The 15,289-nt window shown below is 42.1% G+C and overlaps 1 protein-coding gene across 7 annotated transcripts in view; it reads left to right on the plus strand.

Moving 5' to 3' along the window:
- ttc3 (tetratricopeptide repeat domain 3) overlaps positions 1-15,289 on the plus strand; it is a 137,000-nt gene that overhangs the window by 105,987 nt on the left and 15,724 nt on the right. For 6 of the 7 annotated variants that reach the window (XR_005461199.1, XM_038801482.1, XM_038801486.1 and 3 more), the window contains 7 exons: positions 2,918-2,986; positions 3,147-3,243; positions 4,128-4,231; positions 10,038-10,131; positions 11,154-11,255; positions 14,115-14,527; positions 15,034-15,160. Coding sequence is in view for 6 of the 7 variants with exons in the window: in XM_038801482.1 (XP_038657410.1) it covers positions 2,918-2,986; positions 3,147-3,243; positions 4,128-4,231; positions 10,038-10,131; positions 11,154-11,255; positions 14,115-14,527; positions 15,034-15,160 (1,006 nt within the window). In the remaining variant the exon portion in view is untranslated. The remainder of the gene's footprint in view (positions 1-2,917; positions 2,987-3,146; positions 3,244-4,127; positions 4,232-10,037; positions 10,132-11,153; positions 11,256-14,114; positions 14,528-15,033; positions 15,161-15,289) is intronic. The other variant, XM_038801485.1, reaches the window with a different exon arrangement.

A 15,289-nucleotide genomic window follows, 5' to 3' on the forward strand; every position in this document is an offset into this window, starting at 1 on the left:
TCAATGAGATCATGACTGACTTGATATGATTATCCTCAACTCCACTTTCTTGCTTTATCCCCATAAGCCTGGATTCCCTTACTGATTAAAAATCTCTCTATCTCAGCTTTGAACATACTTAATGACCCAGCCTCTACAGCTCTCTGAGGTACAAAATTCCGCAGATTCACTACCCTTTTGAGAAAAGAAATTCCTCCTAATTTCTATCTTAAATGGGCAACCACTTACTCTGTTTATGATCTCTACTACGTCTTAGGGACATTACAGTAGCAAACTAAATAGTTGTTTTTCTGTTTATGAAATGTACAAATTTGTCATTGTTTCAGTTTAAGTAGTGAATCCAGCTAAAGGAGATTGGTGGTTTTTAAATATAATATTGAATATATCAACTTGAAGCGTTAATTCCATTTCTCTCTTCATAGATGCTACTTGACCAGATGAGTATGTCCAGCATCCTCTGTTTTTATTTCAGATTTCCAGCATCTGCAGTATTTTGCTTTTTGTATTGTTGTTTTGTGCACCTTAACACTAGCCCGGTTAGCCTAATAGGAGTACTAGAATCTATTATTAAGGACATGGTAACAGGACATTTAGAAAATCACAATATGAAAGGAACTTTTGAGGGTGTAACTAACATAATTTAATTCTATGGATAATGCAGTGTATAAGGAGGAACCAGTGATGTGGTGTACTTGGATTGTCAAAAAACATTTGATAACGTTCCATAAGAGAGGCAATGGCAAAATTAGGATTCATGGGATTGAGGTTGATATATGAGCACAAATTGAGCATCAGGTAAAAGACGGAAAACAAAGTAGGAATACATAGGTTATTTTGGGGTTGGCAGGTTGTAACCGGTGGGATATTGCAAAGATTTATATTGGGCCTTAATATCACTGACTTAGATGAGGAGTGAGTATTATGTCTCGAGGTTTGCAGACGATACGATGTCAGGTGGGGAAGTAAATGGACAGTGCAAGGAGGTTGCAGAGGGACATTGGTTGGATGAGTGGACAAGAACATGACAGGTGAATGCACTGTGGTGAAGTTAGTCACTTTGGTAGGAAAAACGTTTAAAAAGCAAAGATTTTTTGAATGTTAGGAGAGTAAAAAATGTTTGTATTCCGTGGGACCTGGCCACACTTGCGTATGGTTAATAATATGTAACAGTTATTGAAATGGGGTTGGAGCACAAGTAAAGAAACCTTGCTACAATTATACATGGCATTGGTGAGTCCACACCTAAAGTACTAAATGCAGTTTTGGTCTCCATAGCAAAGAAAGCGTATTTCCCCGAGGAGGAGTTCAGCAAAGGCTCTTGGATGTATGATTTTTCTATGAAGAGACATTGAGTAAGCCTAGCCCATATTTCCTAGAGTTTAGACGGATGAGAGGTGATCGATTTGAAACATATATAATTCTTAAGGAGCTTGACCGGGTAGATGCTGGAAGATTGCTCCCTGGTTGTGGAATCTAGAACACTGGGGTCATAGTCCCAAAATAAGGTGTTGGCCATCTCTGAGTAAGGCGAGGAAAGATTTCCTTACAGAGGGATATGAATATATCTATCCTAGAGAGTTGTGGAAATTCAGTGTTTGGGTATGTTTAAGACAGAGGCTGATGGATATCTGGGTACTAAGGGAATTAAGGAATATTGGGTACAGTGCAAGTAGGTGGAGTTGAGGTGAAAGATCAGCCATGATCTTGTTGACTGGTGGACAAGGCTTGAATGGCCAAAAGGACATTTCCAACTCCTATTTCTTGTGTATCACTGTTATTCCCAGGACAAAATTAACATCTCTTCTTAGACAGTCCCTTGGGATTGAGGATAACTTGGTTCCACTCCAGTTTAATGGATTCTGTGATAGCTGATGAGTCCAATGCGCAATCTACAGTCTCTGTCCAATGCAGGGCAGGTTGGTGCTTGAAGAGTAATGCAAATGAGGCTTTTGGATGTTTGTGCACTCTCTCTTCACCTCAGTATGCTCCCAACATTGCCTCTTTGTGTTTGGTGCCTTCCCATATAAACCATCTCCTTTTCATCGGTCACAAACCAAGGACTCCCATGAGTCGACAAGATGTTTGACTTCTTCAGGGATGCTTTAAGGACATCCCTAAAGCACTGCCTCCTGGGAGTCTCCTGCCATGACAGTTCCAAGCTGAACAGTTGCTTCAGGAGTCTGGTGTAGGTGTATGAAAGACATGTCTTGCCAATGGAGCTGATTTTACGTGTATAGCACCTCAATGCTGGGCAAATTGGCTTGGGAGAGGACATTGTTTTTGGACCACCTTTCTTGCCACCAGATTTGGTGGATTAATCCATTAATAGTCATTTGGTTGTACAGAACTTGAATATTGCTGAAAAGAGAGACCTGTTGCTGAAGGTTTGTGTCTTGCACTCATAAAGACAAACTCAAGAATGCCAAATTTCAAATGATCGCAATTTATACTACAAGAGAGTCAAGTTGGCAAACAATCAGCACCTTTCGCCTGTAGTACATTAATAAAATTAATGTAGTCTGAAATCAAGTGACTGAACAACTTATTAACTGGAAAAATAATGTACTAGCCGCAATTCATACCTGCATGCAGCAATAGAGGTCCCGTATAAATGGCAGTTTTATGTTTTTAAGACGTGTTGAATCCTTCCAATTTTTCTGTTTTCTTTACATTATTTGTAAAACCTTTCCAAAGCCTTTGCTTTTGCTTTACTTTAAGCAGATTCTAGGTGTTCCATTTATTATGTCTTTCTTTGATCAACACCAACCCTTTTCCTGGACTGGCCACTGATTTGGTGCCACTTAGAATAACTCTATGGTTAGAAACTCAAGAGGGGAGAATCTAACTTGTGTCCTGTGCTGCTGTTTGAACATGCCTGATATTTTATCTTATGTCCTTTTCCTTATTTCCCCTGAAGGTACACTGAGCATATTCAGGCAAATGAACAACTTTATGAAAAGCGTTCTCAAGAATTTGAGGAATTGAGGCAAGTCTTTTTTTTTAGGGCATCCAGCAAAGGTTTCTGAAATACGTGATTTATTACTGCACTTGTATATAAAAGGATAAATAAAAATTGAAAATGATTAAACGTTCCTTTGTGCCACTTAAAAAAAAATATATATATATTATTTTTGTTGAATCCTTAGTAATCAGTCATCAAGAGAAAAGAAAAGAGTGGAAGATGCCATTAAAAAGAGTGTGGATGTGTACCAAGAAACTAAGAAAAGAGCCAATGATGCAGAGGTAGCGATTTAAAGTTAATTTTCAATTTTTTCTGTTTTTTAATCCTCTTCTGAAGCCAGTGACTGATGCCTGGGTACAACTGCACAGGAGCCCACTGGTATTGTTTCCAAGTAGAGGTCTGGACAATGAGTTTCAGATCATTCAAATGGGAGAGGCAGGTGAGGGCAAATGCACAGTTTAGTTGATTTGACGACTGCGCTTGAAGCCAGATGCATTTGGATTTCAACAGAATTCACTCAGACTTTCAGCCTTCGATGATGGCTAAAGCAGTGCGGTGCTTCCACTCCTCGCAGTTTGGCAGTAAGTTACGAATTGCAGTTTGCCCAGTGGGATGTTTCTCTCTCCCCATACCAGCCTTTTCTCATCATATGTTATAAACCCAATCCTCCTTCCCCTGCGTTCCAGCCAGGGATACTGGGTTGTAAGCTGAAGAACTGATTTGCTGCTTTCGCCAAAATCAACTGCAGTGCTCTCAATGTACCTAACGCACGACAAATTAAGCTTTTAGAAGGTTCTTGGCCTCCCAAACTTCAAAAGTGCACAATATTGTATTATCTATTAAGCTATTGGAGGAACCGATAAAAGGTCTGCAGTTCAAACATTACAGTTCTGTGGTTTAATGACAACAATTGTTGGCAAACATCAGAGGACCTAGTTTCATTCAGACATTATTATTAAAGTTGAGAACAAAAGGTGATCTTTAATTAGTAAGAACCAGAAAATACCCATCTTGAGTATAGTTTTGAAGTTTGTTTTGTTGCTGTTTTATGGGATTCTTTTCCCTCAAGGCAAGTAAACTCATTATTTGATTGAAATGTTATCTGTCTTTTTTTTTTTAGTTTTTCATCCCTCAATTATATTATCTCTTCCCTCATTTTGCTTAGGTGTCTGCCCTGGAAAGCTGGAGGAACACGCAATTGTTTTTCCATTACAGAGCAGCTGAAGACGCAAAAGGTTTTCTCGATAAAATGAAAGCAACAGCTGCCAGGTGAGTCTGAAATGTTGTCTGATTTACAGGACTCTGGTTCGGGCTGCTTTTTTTTTCCCTCCCGTTTTCCAGTTTCCCACAAGTTAAGTAGAGGTTGACAAAGGCCTTCATCCAGCAAAAAAAAGAAACCCGTGCTCCTCAATCATTCTGGCATCCAGTTGTTAAACAGTTACAAGATTTTCAGCTTTCAACGTTATGCCAAAGCACAAGGAGGGGTATTTTGGGGTAAGCTGTATGTAAACATTTATTTTAAATGAGATCAAGCAATCGGTTTAAAAACGTAAATGAACTAAATTGCTTCAATGCATAAAAAGATTAGATGCAGCTTGCAGTGCAAATGCTGCACTGCAACTGCACTTTTGGGAGTTTGTGGAAAATCCCAGAGAACCATATTTGCAGTAAAAAGCCTTTGTCTTGAATTTCAGCTCAGAGTTGTTGAACTGGAGTCCAAGATGCTGCTGTTGTGGGGCCTCAGGGAGGGAGAGAGTTACCAGAACACTTGAATCCAGGAGGCACTCATGCATCAGGTTAAGTAATGGTCAGGGACAGGAAGCTGTGATTGAGGGTAAGGTAAGTAAGGGGACCCAGGTTCAGCACTCGTAGAATCTTAGCCTTTGCACTTAACCATGATGTAGAGATTCACCTGAGGAAGGAGCAGTGCTCCGAAAGCTAGTGTTTGAAACAAACATGTTGGACTTTAACCTGGTGTTGTCAGACTTGTTACTTTGCACTTAATGGAACAGGTAGAAGGTTCTTCATGTCTGCATGAGAGCAGAGTTTGAAGGGTGGTTGAGCAAACTAGCAATTGAAAAGCAATATGATAGTGGTAGATGTACAGGACATTATAGTCAAAGCTATCCTTTTGCAGCTGTGACCAGGAGTTCCAACGGTTCTATTGTCTGCTGAGTGCTAGATTTAAAGATATTTCATTGTGGCAGGAGTGGGAGGCGATCAAGTTGTTGCAGTGCAGCTAGGTGTCCATGATATAGGTACAGCTAGGAATGAGACTCTGCTCAGAGCTTGAGGAGCTAGGATTGAAATTGAAACTGAAACATAGGGTTCTGATTCTTGAGGCACTGACACCAGCACTGGGGAAAGGAGGAGCAGTTCTGTTGATGCAGATTCCACTTAAACAGGGCTGGTGCCACTTCTGGCAAATCAAGTAATTGGGTGTGGGAGGTCACAAAAAACGATAATTTCAAAAGCAGTAAAAACGGTGTTGGATGTTTGAGCAGATTAGCGATCTGGATTTTTAAACAAACACTCCGTATTAGAGAGTTTAATAAAGATAATGGAGCATTAGTAACCAAGATGAAATTGGGGGAAAATAGAAAAAAGTTGAAGCTTAGGTACAACATTTAGAACATAAAGCATACAGTGCAGAAGGAGACCATTTGGCCCATCGAGTCTGCACCGACCCACTTAAGCCCTCACTTCCACCCTATCCCAGTAACCCCATCTCACCTTTTTGAACACAAAGGGCAATTTAGCATAGCCAATCCACCTATGCTGCATATCTTTGGACTGTGGGCGGAAACCGGTGCACCCGGAGAAAACCCACGCAGACAGGGGGAGAACGTGCAGAGTCCACACAGACAGTGACCCAGCGGGGAATCGAACCTGGGACCCTGGCGCTGTGAAGCCACAGTGCTACTCACTGTGCTACCGTGCTGCCTCTAGAAGGAGGCCGTTCGGCCCATTGAGTCTGCACCGACCCACATTAAGCCCTGACTTCCACCCTATCCCCATAACCGAATAACCCCTCCTAACCTTTTTGGACACTAAGGGCAATTTAGCAGCATGGCCAATTCACCTAACCTGCACATCTTTGGACTGTTACTGTTTTTGGAAGTTACTGTGAAAAGCCCCTAGTCGCCACATTCTGCCGCCTGTTCGGGGAGGCTGGAACGGAAATTGAACCCGCGCTGCTGGTCTTGTTCTGAATTACATGCCAGCTGTTTAGCCCACTGCAAAACATTCACATCCGAACAGTGAATTAATATCACAGATAGTAATAAAAGGATTTTGAATAGCCAATACGGACACTTAATTGCAAAGCACTGTTGCTTCACAGCTCCAGGATCCCAGGTTCGATTCCTGCTTTTGTCACTGTCTGTGCGGAGTCTGCACGTTCTCCCCGTGTCTGCGTGGGTTTCCTCCAGGTGCTCCGGTTTCCTCCCACAAGTCCGGAAGACGTGCTTGTTAGGTGAATTGGACATTCTGAATTCTCCCTCTGTGTACCCGAACAGGCGCCGGGTGTGGAGACTAGGGGATTTTAACAGTAACTTCATTGCAGTGTTAATGTAAGCCTACTTGTGACAATAATCAAGATTATTATTGAGTGGGTAGCACGGTGGCGCAGTGGGTTAGCCCTGTTGCCTCACGACGCCGAGGACCCAGGTTCGATCCCGGCTCTGGGTCACTGTCCGTGTGGCGTTTGCACATTCTCTCCATGTTTGCGTGGGTTTCGCCCCCACAACCCAAAGATGTACAGGCTAGGTCGATTGGCCATGCTAAATTGCCCATTAATTGAAAAAAATGAATTGGGCACTCTAAATTTATTTTTAAGAAGATTATTATTGAGTGTCCAATTTTGGGAATTATGCAAATATTAGCTTAGTAGTACAGAACTTAGTTTGCTGAAAAAAGAAACAAGCTGTTGAAACTTTTTGTCTTGCACTTATCAGACCAATTAAATATTCCACGGTATTTGATGTTTATAAGATAGGAATAGAAGAGGGGTCACCCTGATAATCAAAGATAGGCTAAAGGCAGTGATGAGAAAGGATCTTAGCTCAGAAAAACAAGATGTAGAATCAGTCTGGTTAGAGTTTAAAAAACAATAACTGCCGGGAATATTGGAGGTAGCAGTTTATAAACCTCTTAACTGTAGTTGTAGCGATGAACAGAGTGTACATCGGGAAATTAGAAGTGCATGTAGCAAGGGTAGCATGGTAATCACGGATGACTTTAATCTTCACAAAGAACTGACCAAATCGCATTTGTAGTTTATTGAATGCATCTGAGATAATTTATAGATTCAGTAGCTGAGCAACCAACTCAGGAACAAGTCATTTTAGATTAATTTTCATAAGTAGGAGCAGGAGTAGGCCATTCAACCCCTCAATTCTGCTCCATCATTCAGTGGGACCAAAAGATGTAGGAGCAGAAGAAAGCCACTCGGCCCATCGAGTCTGCTCCACCATTCAATGAGATTATGGTTGATGTGATACTCTCAGCTCCACTTTCCTGCCTTAGCCCCATTACCTTTGATTCCCTTACTGATTAGAAATCTTGTCTATCTCAACTTTGAACATACTTAACACTTGGATGATGAGAAGAGGAGATAAAAGATGTCACATCTCTTTTGCTTTCATGGAAAATTGAGGTCTTGGGGGTGATTGAGAAATGGACCAGGACGTCACGGATGGAATGGTCCGTGCTCAGAGGTGGCAGAAAATGATATGTTGAATGCGGGGAGCTGTTGGCGTGGTGGTATTGCCGCTGGATTAGTAATCCAGAGACCCAGAGTCATGCTCTGGGATCCCAGGTTTAATTCCGACCGTGGCAGATTGTGAAATTTGAATTCAATTTTTAAAAAGTCTAAAGGTTGCCATGTAAACATTGTCAAATGTTGTTAAAACCCATCTGGTTCACTAATGTCCTTTAGGGAAGGAAATCTGTCCTTACCTGGTCTGGCCTACTTGTGACTCTAGATCCACAGCAATGAGGTTGACTCTTAAGTGCCTTCGTTTGGGCAATAAATGCTGGCCAGTCAGCAACGCCCACATCCCATGACGAATTTAAAAAAGAATAGAGAGGCAGGTGGAAGGCAACAATGGGGGGATGCTAATGTGGGTCTCAGGGAGGGGAAGGGATGCGAACAGAAGTGTGGGAATTGTGCAGGAAATTTTAGATCTCTGTTTGTTTAATAGGTGTTGGGGTTTAATATCGAAGTGATCCAAGGCCCAAACTCTCCTCCCAGGTGAATCCGTGATTTACATTCGCTTCTTCAATCTAGCATACTGTATTCCCTGCTCGCAGTGTGGTCTCCTCTGCACTATGGAGGCCAAGCACAGATTGTTTCATGCAATACTGTACAAGATTGCTAATTAACTCTGTCCCATTGCACAATGACCTATAAGGGAGTCATGGTACAGCAGACAAGCAGCAAAGTGTAGTTAAGGTCACAATCCGATCAGCCAGAGTACTAGCTGCAGTGAGTGTAACTCTGGAGTTGAGGTAAGCGTGGCGGTATAGGGAAGTGGGGGAAGAGAGGTATTGCTGTCTTGTTTCCCTTACTAGTTGGACATATTGAATCCACTAAAACTCCTAGATCTCTCGCCTTGTGCTTAGCTGTCCAACACCATTCATGCTTGTCTCCACCCCATTTCATCGACCATTGTTCAGTCCACTTAAATATTTTATTCAGCCCATTTATTAATTTCTCTAGGCTGTCTTCCAAATTCACTAGCCCGAATCTCTTTGGTATCATCATCAAATTTGATCCACTTGCATTCCCCCGTTTTGTCTCCTTCGTACAGTTGACCCTCATCTTGGCCTTGACTTGAGGGTGGCACAGTGACGCAGTGGTTAGCACTGTTCCCTACGGCACTGAGGACCCGGGTTCAATCCTGGCCCCGGGTTAATGTTGTGTGGAGTTTGCACATTCTCCCCCTGTCTGTGTGGGTTTCACCCCCACAACCCAATGATGTGCAGGTTGGGTGAATTGGCCACAGTAAATTGCCCCTTAATTGGAAAAAAATAATTGGGTACTCTGAAATAATTTTTTTTGCAATCTTGGCCTTATCTAGCAGGTACAGATTTGAGGGCATGTGAAAATGAAATGAAAATTGCTTATTGTCACGAGTAGACTTCAATGAAGTTACTGTGAAAAGCCCCTAGTCGCCACATTCCGGCGCCTGTCCGGGGAGGCTGGTACGGGAATCGAACCGTGCTGCTGGCCTGCTTGGTCTGCTTTAAAAGCCAGCGATTTAGCCCATTGAGCTAAACCAGCCCCCCCGTCAGGACAGTGGTTGTACTGGAAGCTCAGTGGTCGAGGGTTTAAATTCCACTCTGGCGACACATGAAATTAAAATCACTAATATCACTCATCAGAACAAAATGACTATCAAAACTACAGTTTTTGTATGAATATTTTTAAACACATCACTGAATTTGCTAATGCCATTCACGTCTGATCTTAATATAGACATGATTAGAGGGCAGCACGGCGGCGCAGTGGTTAGCACAGCTGCCCCATGGCACCGAAAACCCAGGTTCGATCCCGGCTGTCCGTGTGGAGTCTACACATTCTCCCCGTGTTGGCGTGGGTTTTGCCCCCACAACCCAAAGATGTGCAGGGTAGGTGGATTAGCCATGCTAAATTTGCCCCTTAATTGGCCAAAAATGAATTGGGTACTCTAAATTTAAATATATATATTTTTTTTTTTAAATATAAAAACGATTCTTAGTCCCCTCTGAATTAGACTAGTAAATCACTGCGATGTAAAAATGCTTTCCAAATATGCCTCCTCCCAGGCAATTAGGTTTAGGTTATAAACTCAGCTCTGCCACTGATGACTGCATCATGAGATTAAATAAATAATAAATGCAGGGATCATTCAAAGCATAATCCTTTGGGATGGGAAATGTATTTCCAAAATATATCTGAAGATGTGCACACAAACATTCCTTGATATGACTTTGAGGAAAGGTCCGACAAGACCTTTCAGTGTAAGTGTTGAAGCAACAGTGCTTGCATTCAAAGAAAGATCTGATATCTGAATAGTCTCTCTTTATGCAGCAGCTCAATCTCGGCTATGCCACAACTTCAGATCTTAATTGCGACTTGGGAATCTTTTCTATTTGCAATCAACCAGCAAATCCGTCAAACTGAGGTGAGTTTGTCTTGGATTTGGCACAACTGCAACTTTTGTTCGACGGTGTCCTGGTACCTTCATAAATACAGTTACCAAACAAACAATAGTTAATTGGTAAAGAATGTTAACTGCACTTGGAATCCTAGAAAGTTGAGAGCACAGAAAGAGTGAGGTCACTTGGTCCATCGCATCTCCAACGGCCAAACACCGAGCACCTCACCTAATCCCACATTTTAACATTTGGTCAGTCGCTCTGCAGGTTAGGGTTACTTGAGGTTCATATCCATATTTGAAATGAGTTTGTAGGGGGGGTTTCTGCCCCATCCTTTTCAGGCAGTGAGTTCCAGACCCCTGTAACCTCTGGGTGAAAATCATTTTCCTCATCTCCCCTGTAATCTTTCTACCAACACTTTACATCTTCCCTCATAAGTGCAACTTTCTAATCCTCCATGCCCTCGCTAATGCAATTCTATCCTTTCCATAATGACATGACCAGAACAGCACACACTACTCAAGTTGTGGCCCAAAAAATGTTTTATGTAGTTCCAGCATAACCTCCCAACTCTTGAATATTCTTGGCTCTCTGTGATTTTGCATGTCAATATTCTTTCATGACCTCCCTTTACTTTCCTTGTTTCCTTTTTTGATTTCACCCCTCCTTTCTATTCAATCCATGGATTGGCCAGGCTAAATTGCCCTTAATTAGAATTTCTTTTTTGAAGAATGGGATTATTCTGGTGTCCGCAGACTTGATAGTGTGCTCGTACCAGTTAAATACCAAAAAATGGTCACGTTCCCTCGACGTGGTCACGTTCCCTCGACGTGGTCACGTTCCCGCGACGTGGTCACGTTCCCGCGACGTGGTCACGTTCCCGCGACGTGGTCACGTTCCCGCGTCGTGGTCACGTTCCCGCGACATGCACTGAGACCACAGATTTTCTCGATGAAGGTTGATGGTCTTTATCAGCAACATTTTTTGCAGAAAAGGTTTGAAAACTTCTTGAGCTTGAGCAATAACACAAAGTATTCAAATTTTACAGATACAGTTTCATAATCAGATGACTCTGGTAAAAGATGGAACACAACTGAACAGCCTTCCACTAGTGACTATCCCAAGCCTCCCAGCACTACCAAACTCTAACGTAAGTATTCAGTGAAATCTTTCTTTTCAAAAATGTTTACACATTTGACACTATATAAATGTATTCTGTCGGAAAAGCCTGCATCCTGCAGCATATGCCTCAATTTTACTTCAGGTAATTCAAATTAGATAGAATTGAACATTAATCAAACAAAATAATGGGACCTTAAAACGCTCTAGTTGTGGTTGTACGGATTTAGGATTTTAGCTGAAAAATGTTTGTATAAACTCACAAGACAAATGACTGCGTCGCTTAAACCTTTTTTTTTTAAATTACTGTTTAGATCTTGGGAGAATGGTCCATTGAACTTATTAACCAGCACAAAAGACAAATCTGTTCAGATTGTCATTGACTAGTGCTGTTGTAACACATTGGTAAATGCACAGTTATGCTTGGTAGGTGCAGTCAGGTCTGCAGCAGGCACTAGATGCAAGAAAAGAATTACCCCCTTGCCCACCATTCTATCTTTTCTGTTGGTCCTCAATTAGACCACAAGACGTAGGAGCAGAAATAGGACATTTGGCCCATTGAGTCTGCTCTGCCATTCAATGAAACTGTCCCCCCCCCCCGCCCCGGCTAAATCTGTCTAATTTGCTGTAAACCATTCAGACCCTTGAGCCTGTCCCCCCATTAGAGCATGACTGATCTGAATCTCAACTCCATTTACCAATCATACCTTCCAAACCTGTGACTTCTACCACAAAGAGAAGAGGGCAACAAATGCAGGGGAACACCACCACCTGCAAATTCCCCTCAAAGACGCACACCATCTGGACTATGAAATATGTCTCCATTCCTCACTGACACAGCGTCAAAATCTGAGAATTCCCTCCCAAACAGCACTGTGGCTGAACCTACACTGTTAGCAATTGTAATCTTTGACAATTACTTTGTTACGTCAATTGAATTGCTAAGGACAGATAATTGCCATTGGATCGAGTAGAATCAGCTGCAACAGTTGGGGTGCGGAACCATAAGGAATTAGTAACTCTACTGAGCTCTTTTAAGAATAAACTTTCTAATGGTAAAGGACAAGTTTCTGTATCATTCCTTCACCTTATACTGTTAATGAAATTAACACAGAGACTACAACAGTTCAAGAAGACAGCTTACCAGCACCCTCTCGAGGGCAATTATAGACGAAAAATAAATTTGCCCATAATTGCCTGAGCCACCAGCACCACATCTCATGAAATAATTTTTTTTAAACTCTATCTCTTGATATACTTAGTTAGCAAAAAAAATATGTTTGTATCGGTCTTGAATCCGGCAATTGCCCTTGCATCCCACAGCCTTTTTGGGAACAGAAATCCAGATTTGCACTACCCTTTTTGTGAAAAGGTGCTTTTTAATTTCCTACCTCAACAACCTTTCCAATTTGAAAACTATTTCTCTGCGTCTACTCTATTCAATCCTTGTAAGGTTTTAAGCACCTTGACCAGATTACCCCTTGATCTCTACATTCGAGGGATCACATGCGCCACGTTTGTGCAACCTGTCCTCCGAGTTTAACCCTCCTGAGTTCCGGTATCATCTGGGTGAATATCTTTCCTGAAGTGCAGTTTAGATGGTGGGCCAGACTGACTCTATAGAATTGATGCATCTAATTCTCCCCTTTGTATTTTAACCCCTTGCGAAAAAGGTCACGGTCAATATTCCATTTTTCTTATTAGTTCACTGCTGTCTGCAAAATCTCCTCTTCCGGTAAAATTCCTGATTTTACACCATTAATGCAATAATCTATATTTCACAATAATGGATGACCTGACACTTGGGCCACAATTCGGCAGAGTTCTATCTACTCACTTTATCGGTGTGTTTCTTTAGTTGGCTGCAGAATCTGCCAGCCAAATGTAGACTAAGACGCAACTTTGATAGGTTTTTGAATAATATGTGATGGTAAAGTTTTAAGAAGTTTCACCCCTGTCTCCTCCTTCGATTCCTGCAGTTACAGTGTGCTACCACGAACATTGGCTCCTGTTTAAGTGCATTGTCTGTGCAGGTGGCACTTTAGTGCCGTGCTACACTTTGCTTCGCCAACCTTCAGGGAAAGAGACTCGGCTCACTGCTGAAAACTACAAAAACTGTATATTCACATCATGATCAAATTATCATTACCACGGGCATTTTGCAGATAAAGCGATGGAGTTCAGCTGAAAGGCTTGGTGATGTTGAAGGGCTAGCTTTAAGTTGGTATTTTTGCAAATGTAGGAAAGATGCCTGTAGCAAGTCCTGCGGGCTTATAAAAGAAGTTTGAATATGGAATGAAAACAGAAAAGCATGCAGTTAGATCAGTGTTGAAAAAATAATGAATGTGGCCAGGAACTTGGGAATCTAAAAGAAGTTGTAAAGTCAGGAAAGAAACGAGGCCCTCTAAGGATTTGAAGACAGGTCAAGAATTTTGAAATTGAGGCTCCCGAAGATGAGCAAAGATTGTGGTGGTGAATGAGGCTTTGTACGAGACAAGATGCAAGTAGTAAAGCTCAGAGTGAGTTAGAATTTATCTTGTTATCATTCTATGATGACCAGCCATGATCGTGATGAATGGCAGAGCAGGCTCGAAAGGCCAAAAGGCCGCCTCCTGCTCCTATCTTCTATGTATCTTATCTATGTAGGGCAGTGCCTGGGAAGCCAAAATGTGTATTTGAAAAGTCTGCACATCACCAAAGACTGGATGTGAGTTTCAGCAACAGAAAGGTAAATGGAGACACTTCATGTTTGGGAGTGGCAGCACATATCCTTGGTGAGGCATCTAAATGTTTGACTACCTGTTTGTGTGTAAAATGCAAAGTAACCTTTTCATTTAAGCAACTGAGTTTAGAAAGAAAACAAATTTCATCTTGTTGCCATTTATTTCAGATGATACTGGAGAATGGGAGCTTTGTTGATCCTGCTATTATAGCATCTTTCCCTTCTGCAAGTGAGATTTCATCCATTCCACAAGCCGGTACAACACCCAAACCTCTGCCTTCTCTAATGCAAGCGGCCCTAGGAACTGCTAAAGTAACGTCTAAGGCTCCATCTGTGACATCTAGTTTTCAAAACCAGTCTTCCGCAAATCAAATTCAACATAAAGCGTCTTTGGCAAAACATCAGTCTGCCTGGCTGCCAATAAATAATAAATCAGCAAAATCTTCAGTACCTGAGCTTGCAAACTCTGCTGTTATTCAGCCTCCTGCAAGCCGACCTGTGATTACAACATCTCAGCAACCCAAGAACAGCTTTGATAAAATCATCAACCGTCTTTCGACCATGTTCCCCCATTATTCACGGTAAGGCTGAGGCCAAATTAATCAGTTAATAAGTTTACATGATCTTACATGAATTTTTCTATAATTCTGAGCTGGGTTACTAGCCTTTGGGGTGGCACAGTGGTTAGCACCGCTGCCTCACAACTCCAGGGTCCCAGGTTCAATTCCAGCCTCGGGTCACTGTCTGTGCGGGGTCTGCACGTTCTCCCCTTGTCTGCCTGGGTTTCCTCCAGATGATCCGGTTTCTGTCCAAAGATGTGCAGGTAAGGTGGATTGGCCACGCTAAATTGCCCCTTAGTGTCCAAAAGGTTAGGTCGGGTTACGAGGATAGGGTGGAAGCCTGGGCTTAAGTAGGGTGTTCTTTCCAGGGGCCAGTGCGAACTCAATGGGCCGAATGGCCTCCTTCTGCACTGTAAATTCTGTGAAAGCTAAACAAATGTTGCTGTGTTCGAGCAGTGCAGTATTAAGGTCAGCGATATGTGTTTTGTAACAAATACTGAATCATAGTTGTTTGTCCTGCTTTCTAGGGTCTATCTGACTAACTTCATTAAAGAGGTTCGTAGTGCAAATGGTGGTTCCCTTTCTGGATTAGTATACGATGAAATAATCAACAGAGTGGCAGAACTCATCTTGGATCGTCAGGACAAAACAAGGGTGAGAATCTGGCACTTGGGATTGTGTAAGATGTAAATGGAAACGGTTAAATGTTGTTTCCTATCTTGCCCCTCTTTAATATTTAACAAGGTGGAGAAGTCTGGGTGGTTTAAAGGTTTATTCCTGCAG

The sequence above is a fragment of the Scyliorhinus canicula genome, chromosome 7 (genome assembly GCF_902713615.1).
Source record: "Scyliorhinus canicula chromosome 7, sScyCan1.1, whole genome shotgun sequence".
Taxonomy (NCBI): Eukaryota; Metazoa; Chordata; class Chondrichthyes; order Carcharhiniformes; family Scyliorhinidae; genus Scyliorhinus; species Scyliorhinus canicula.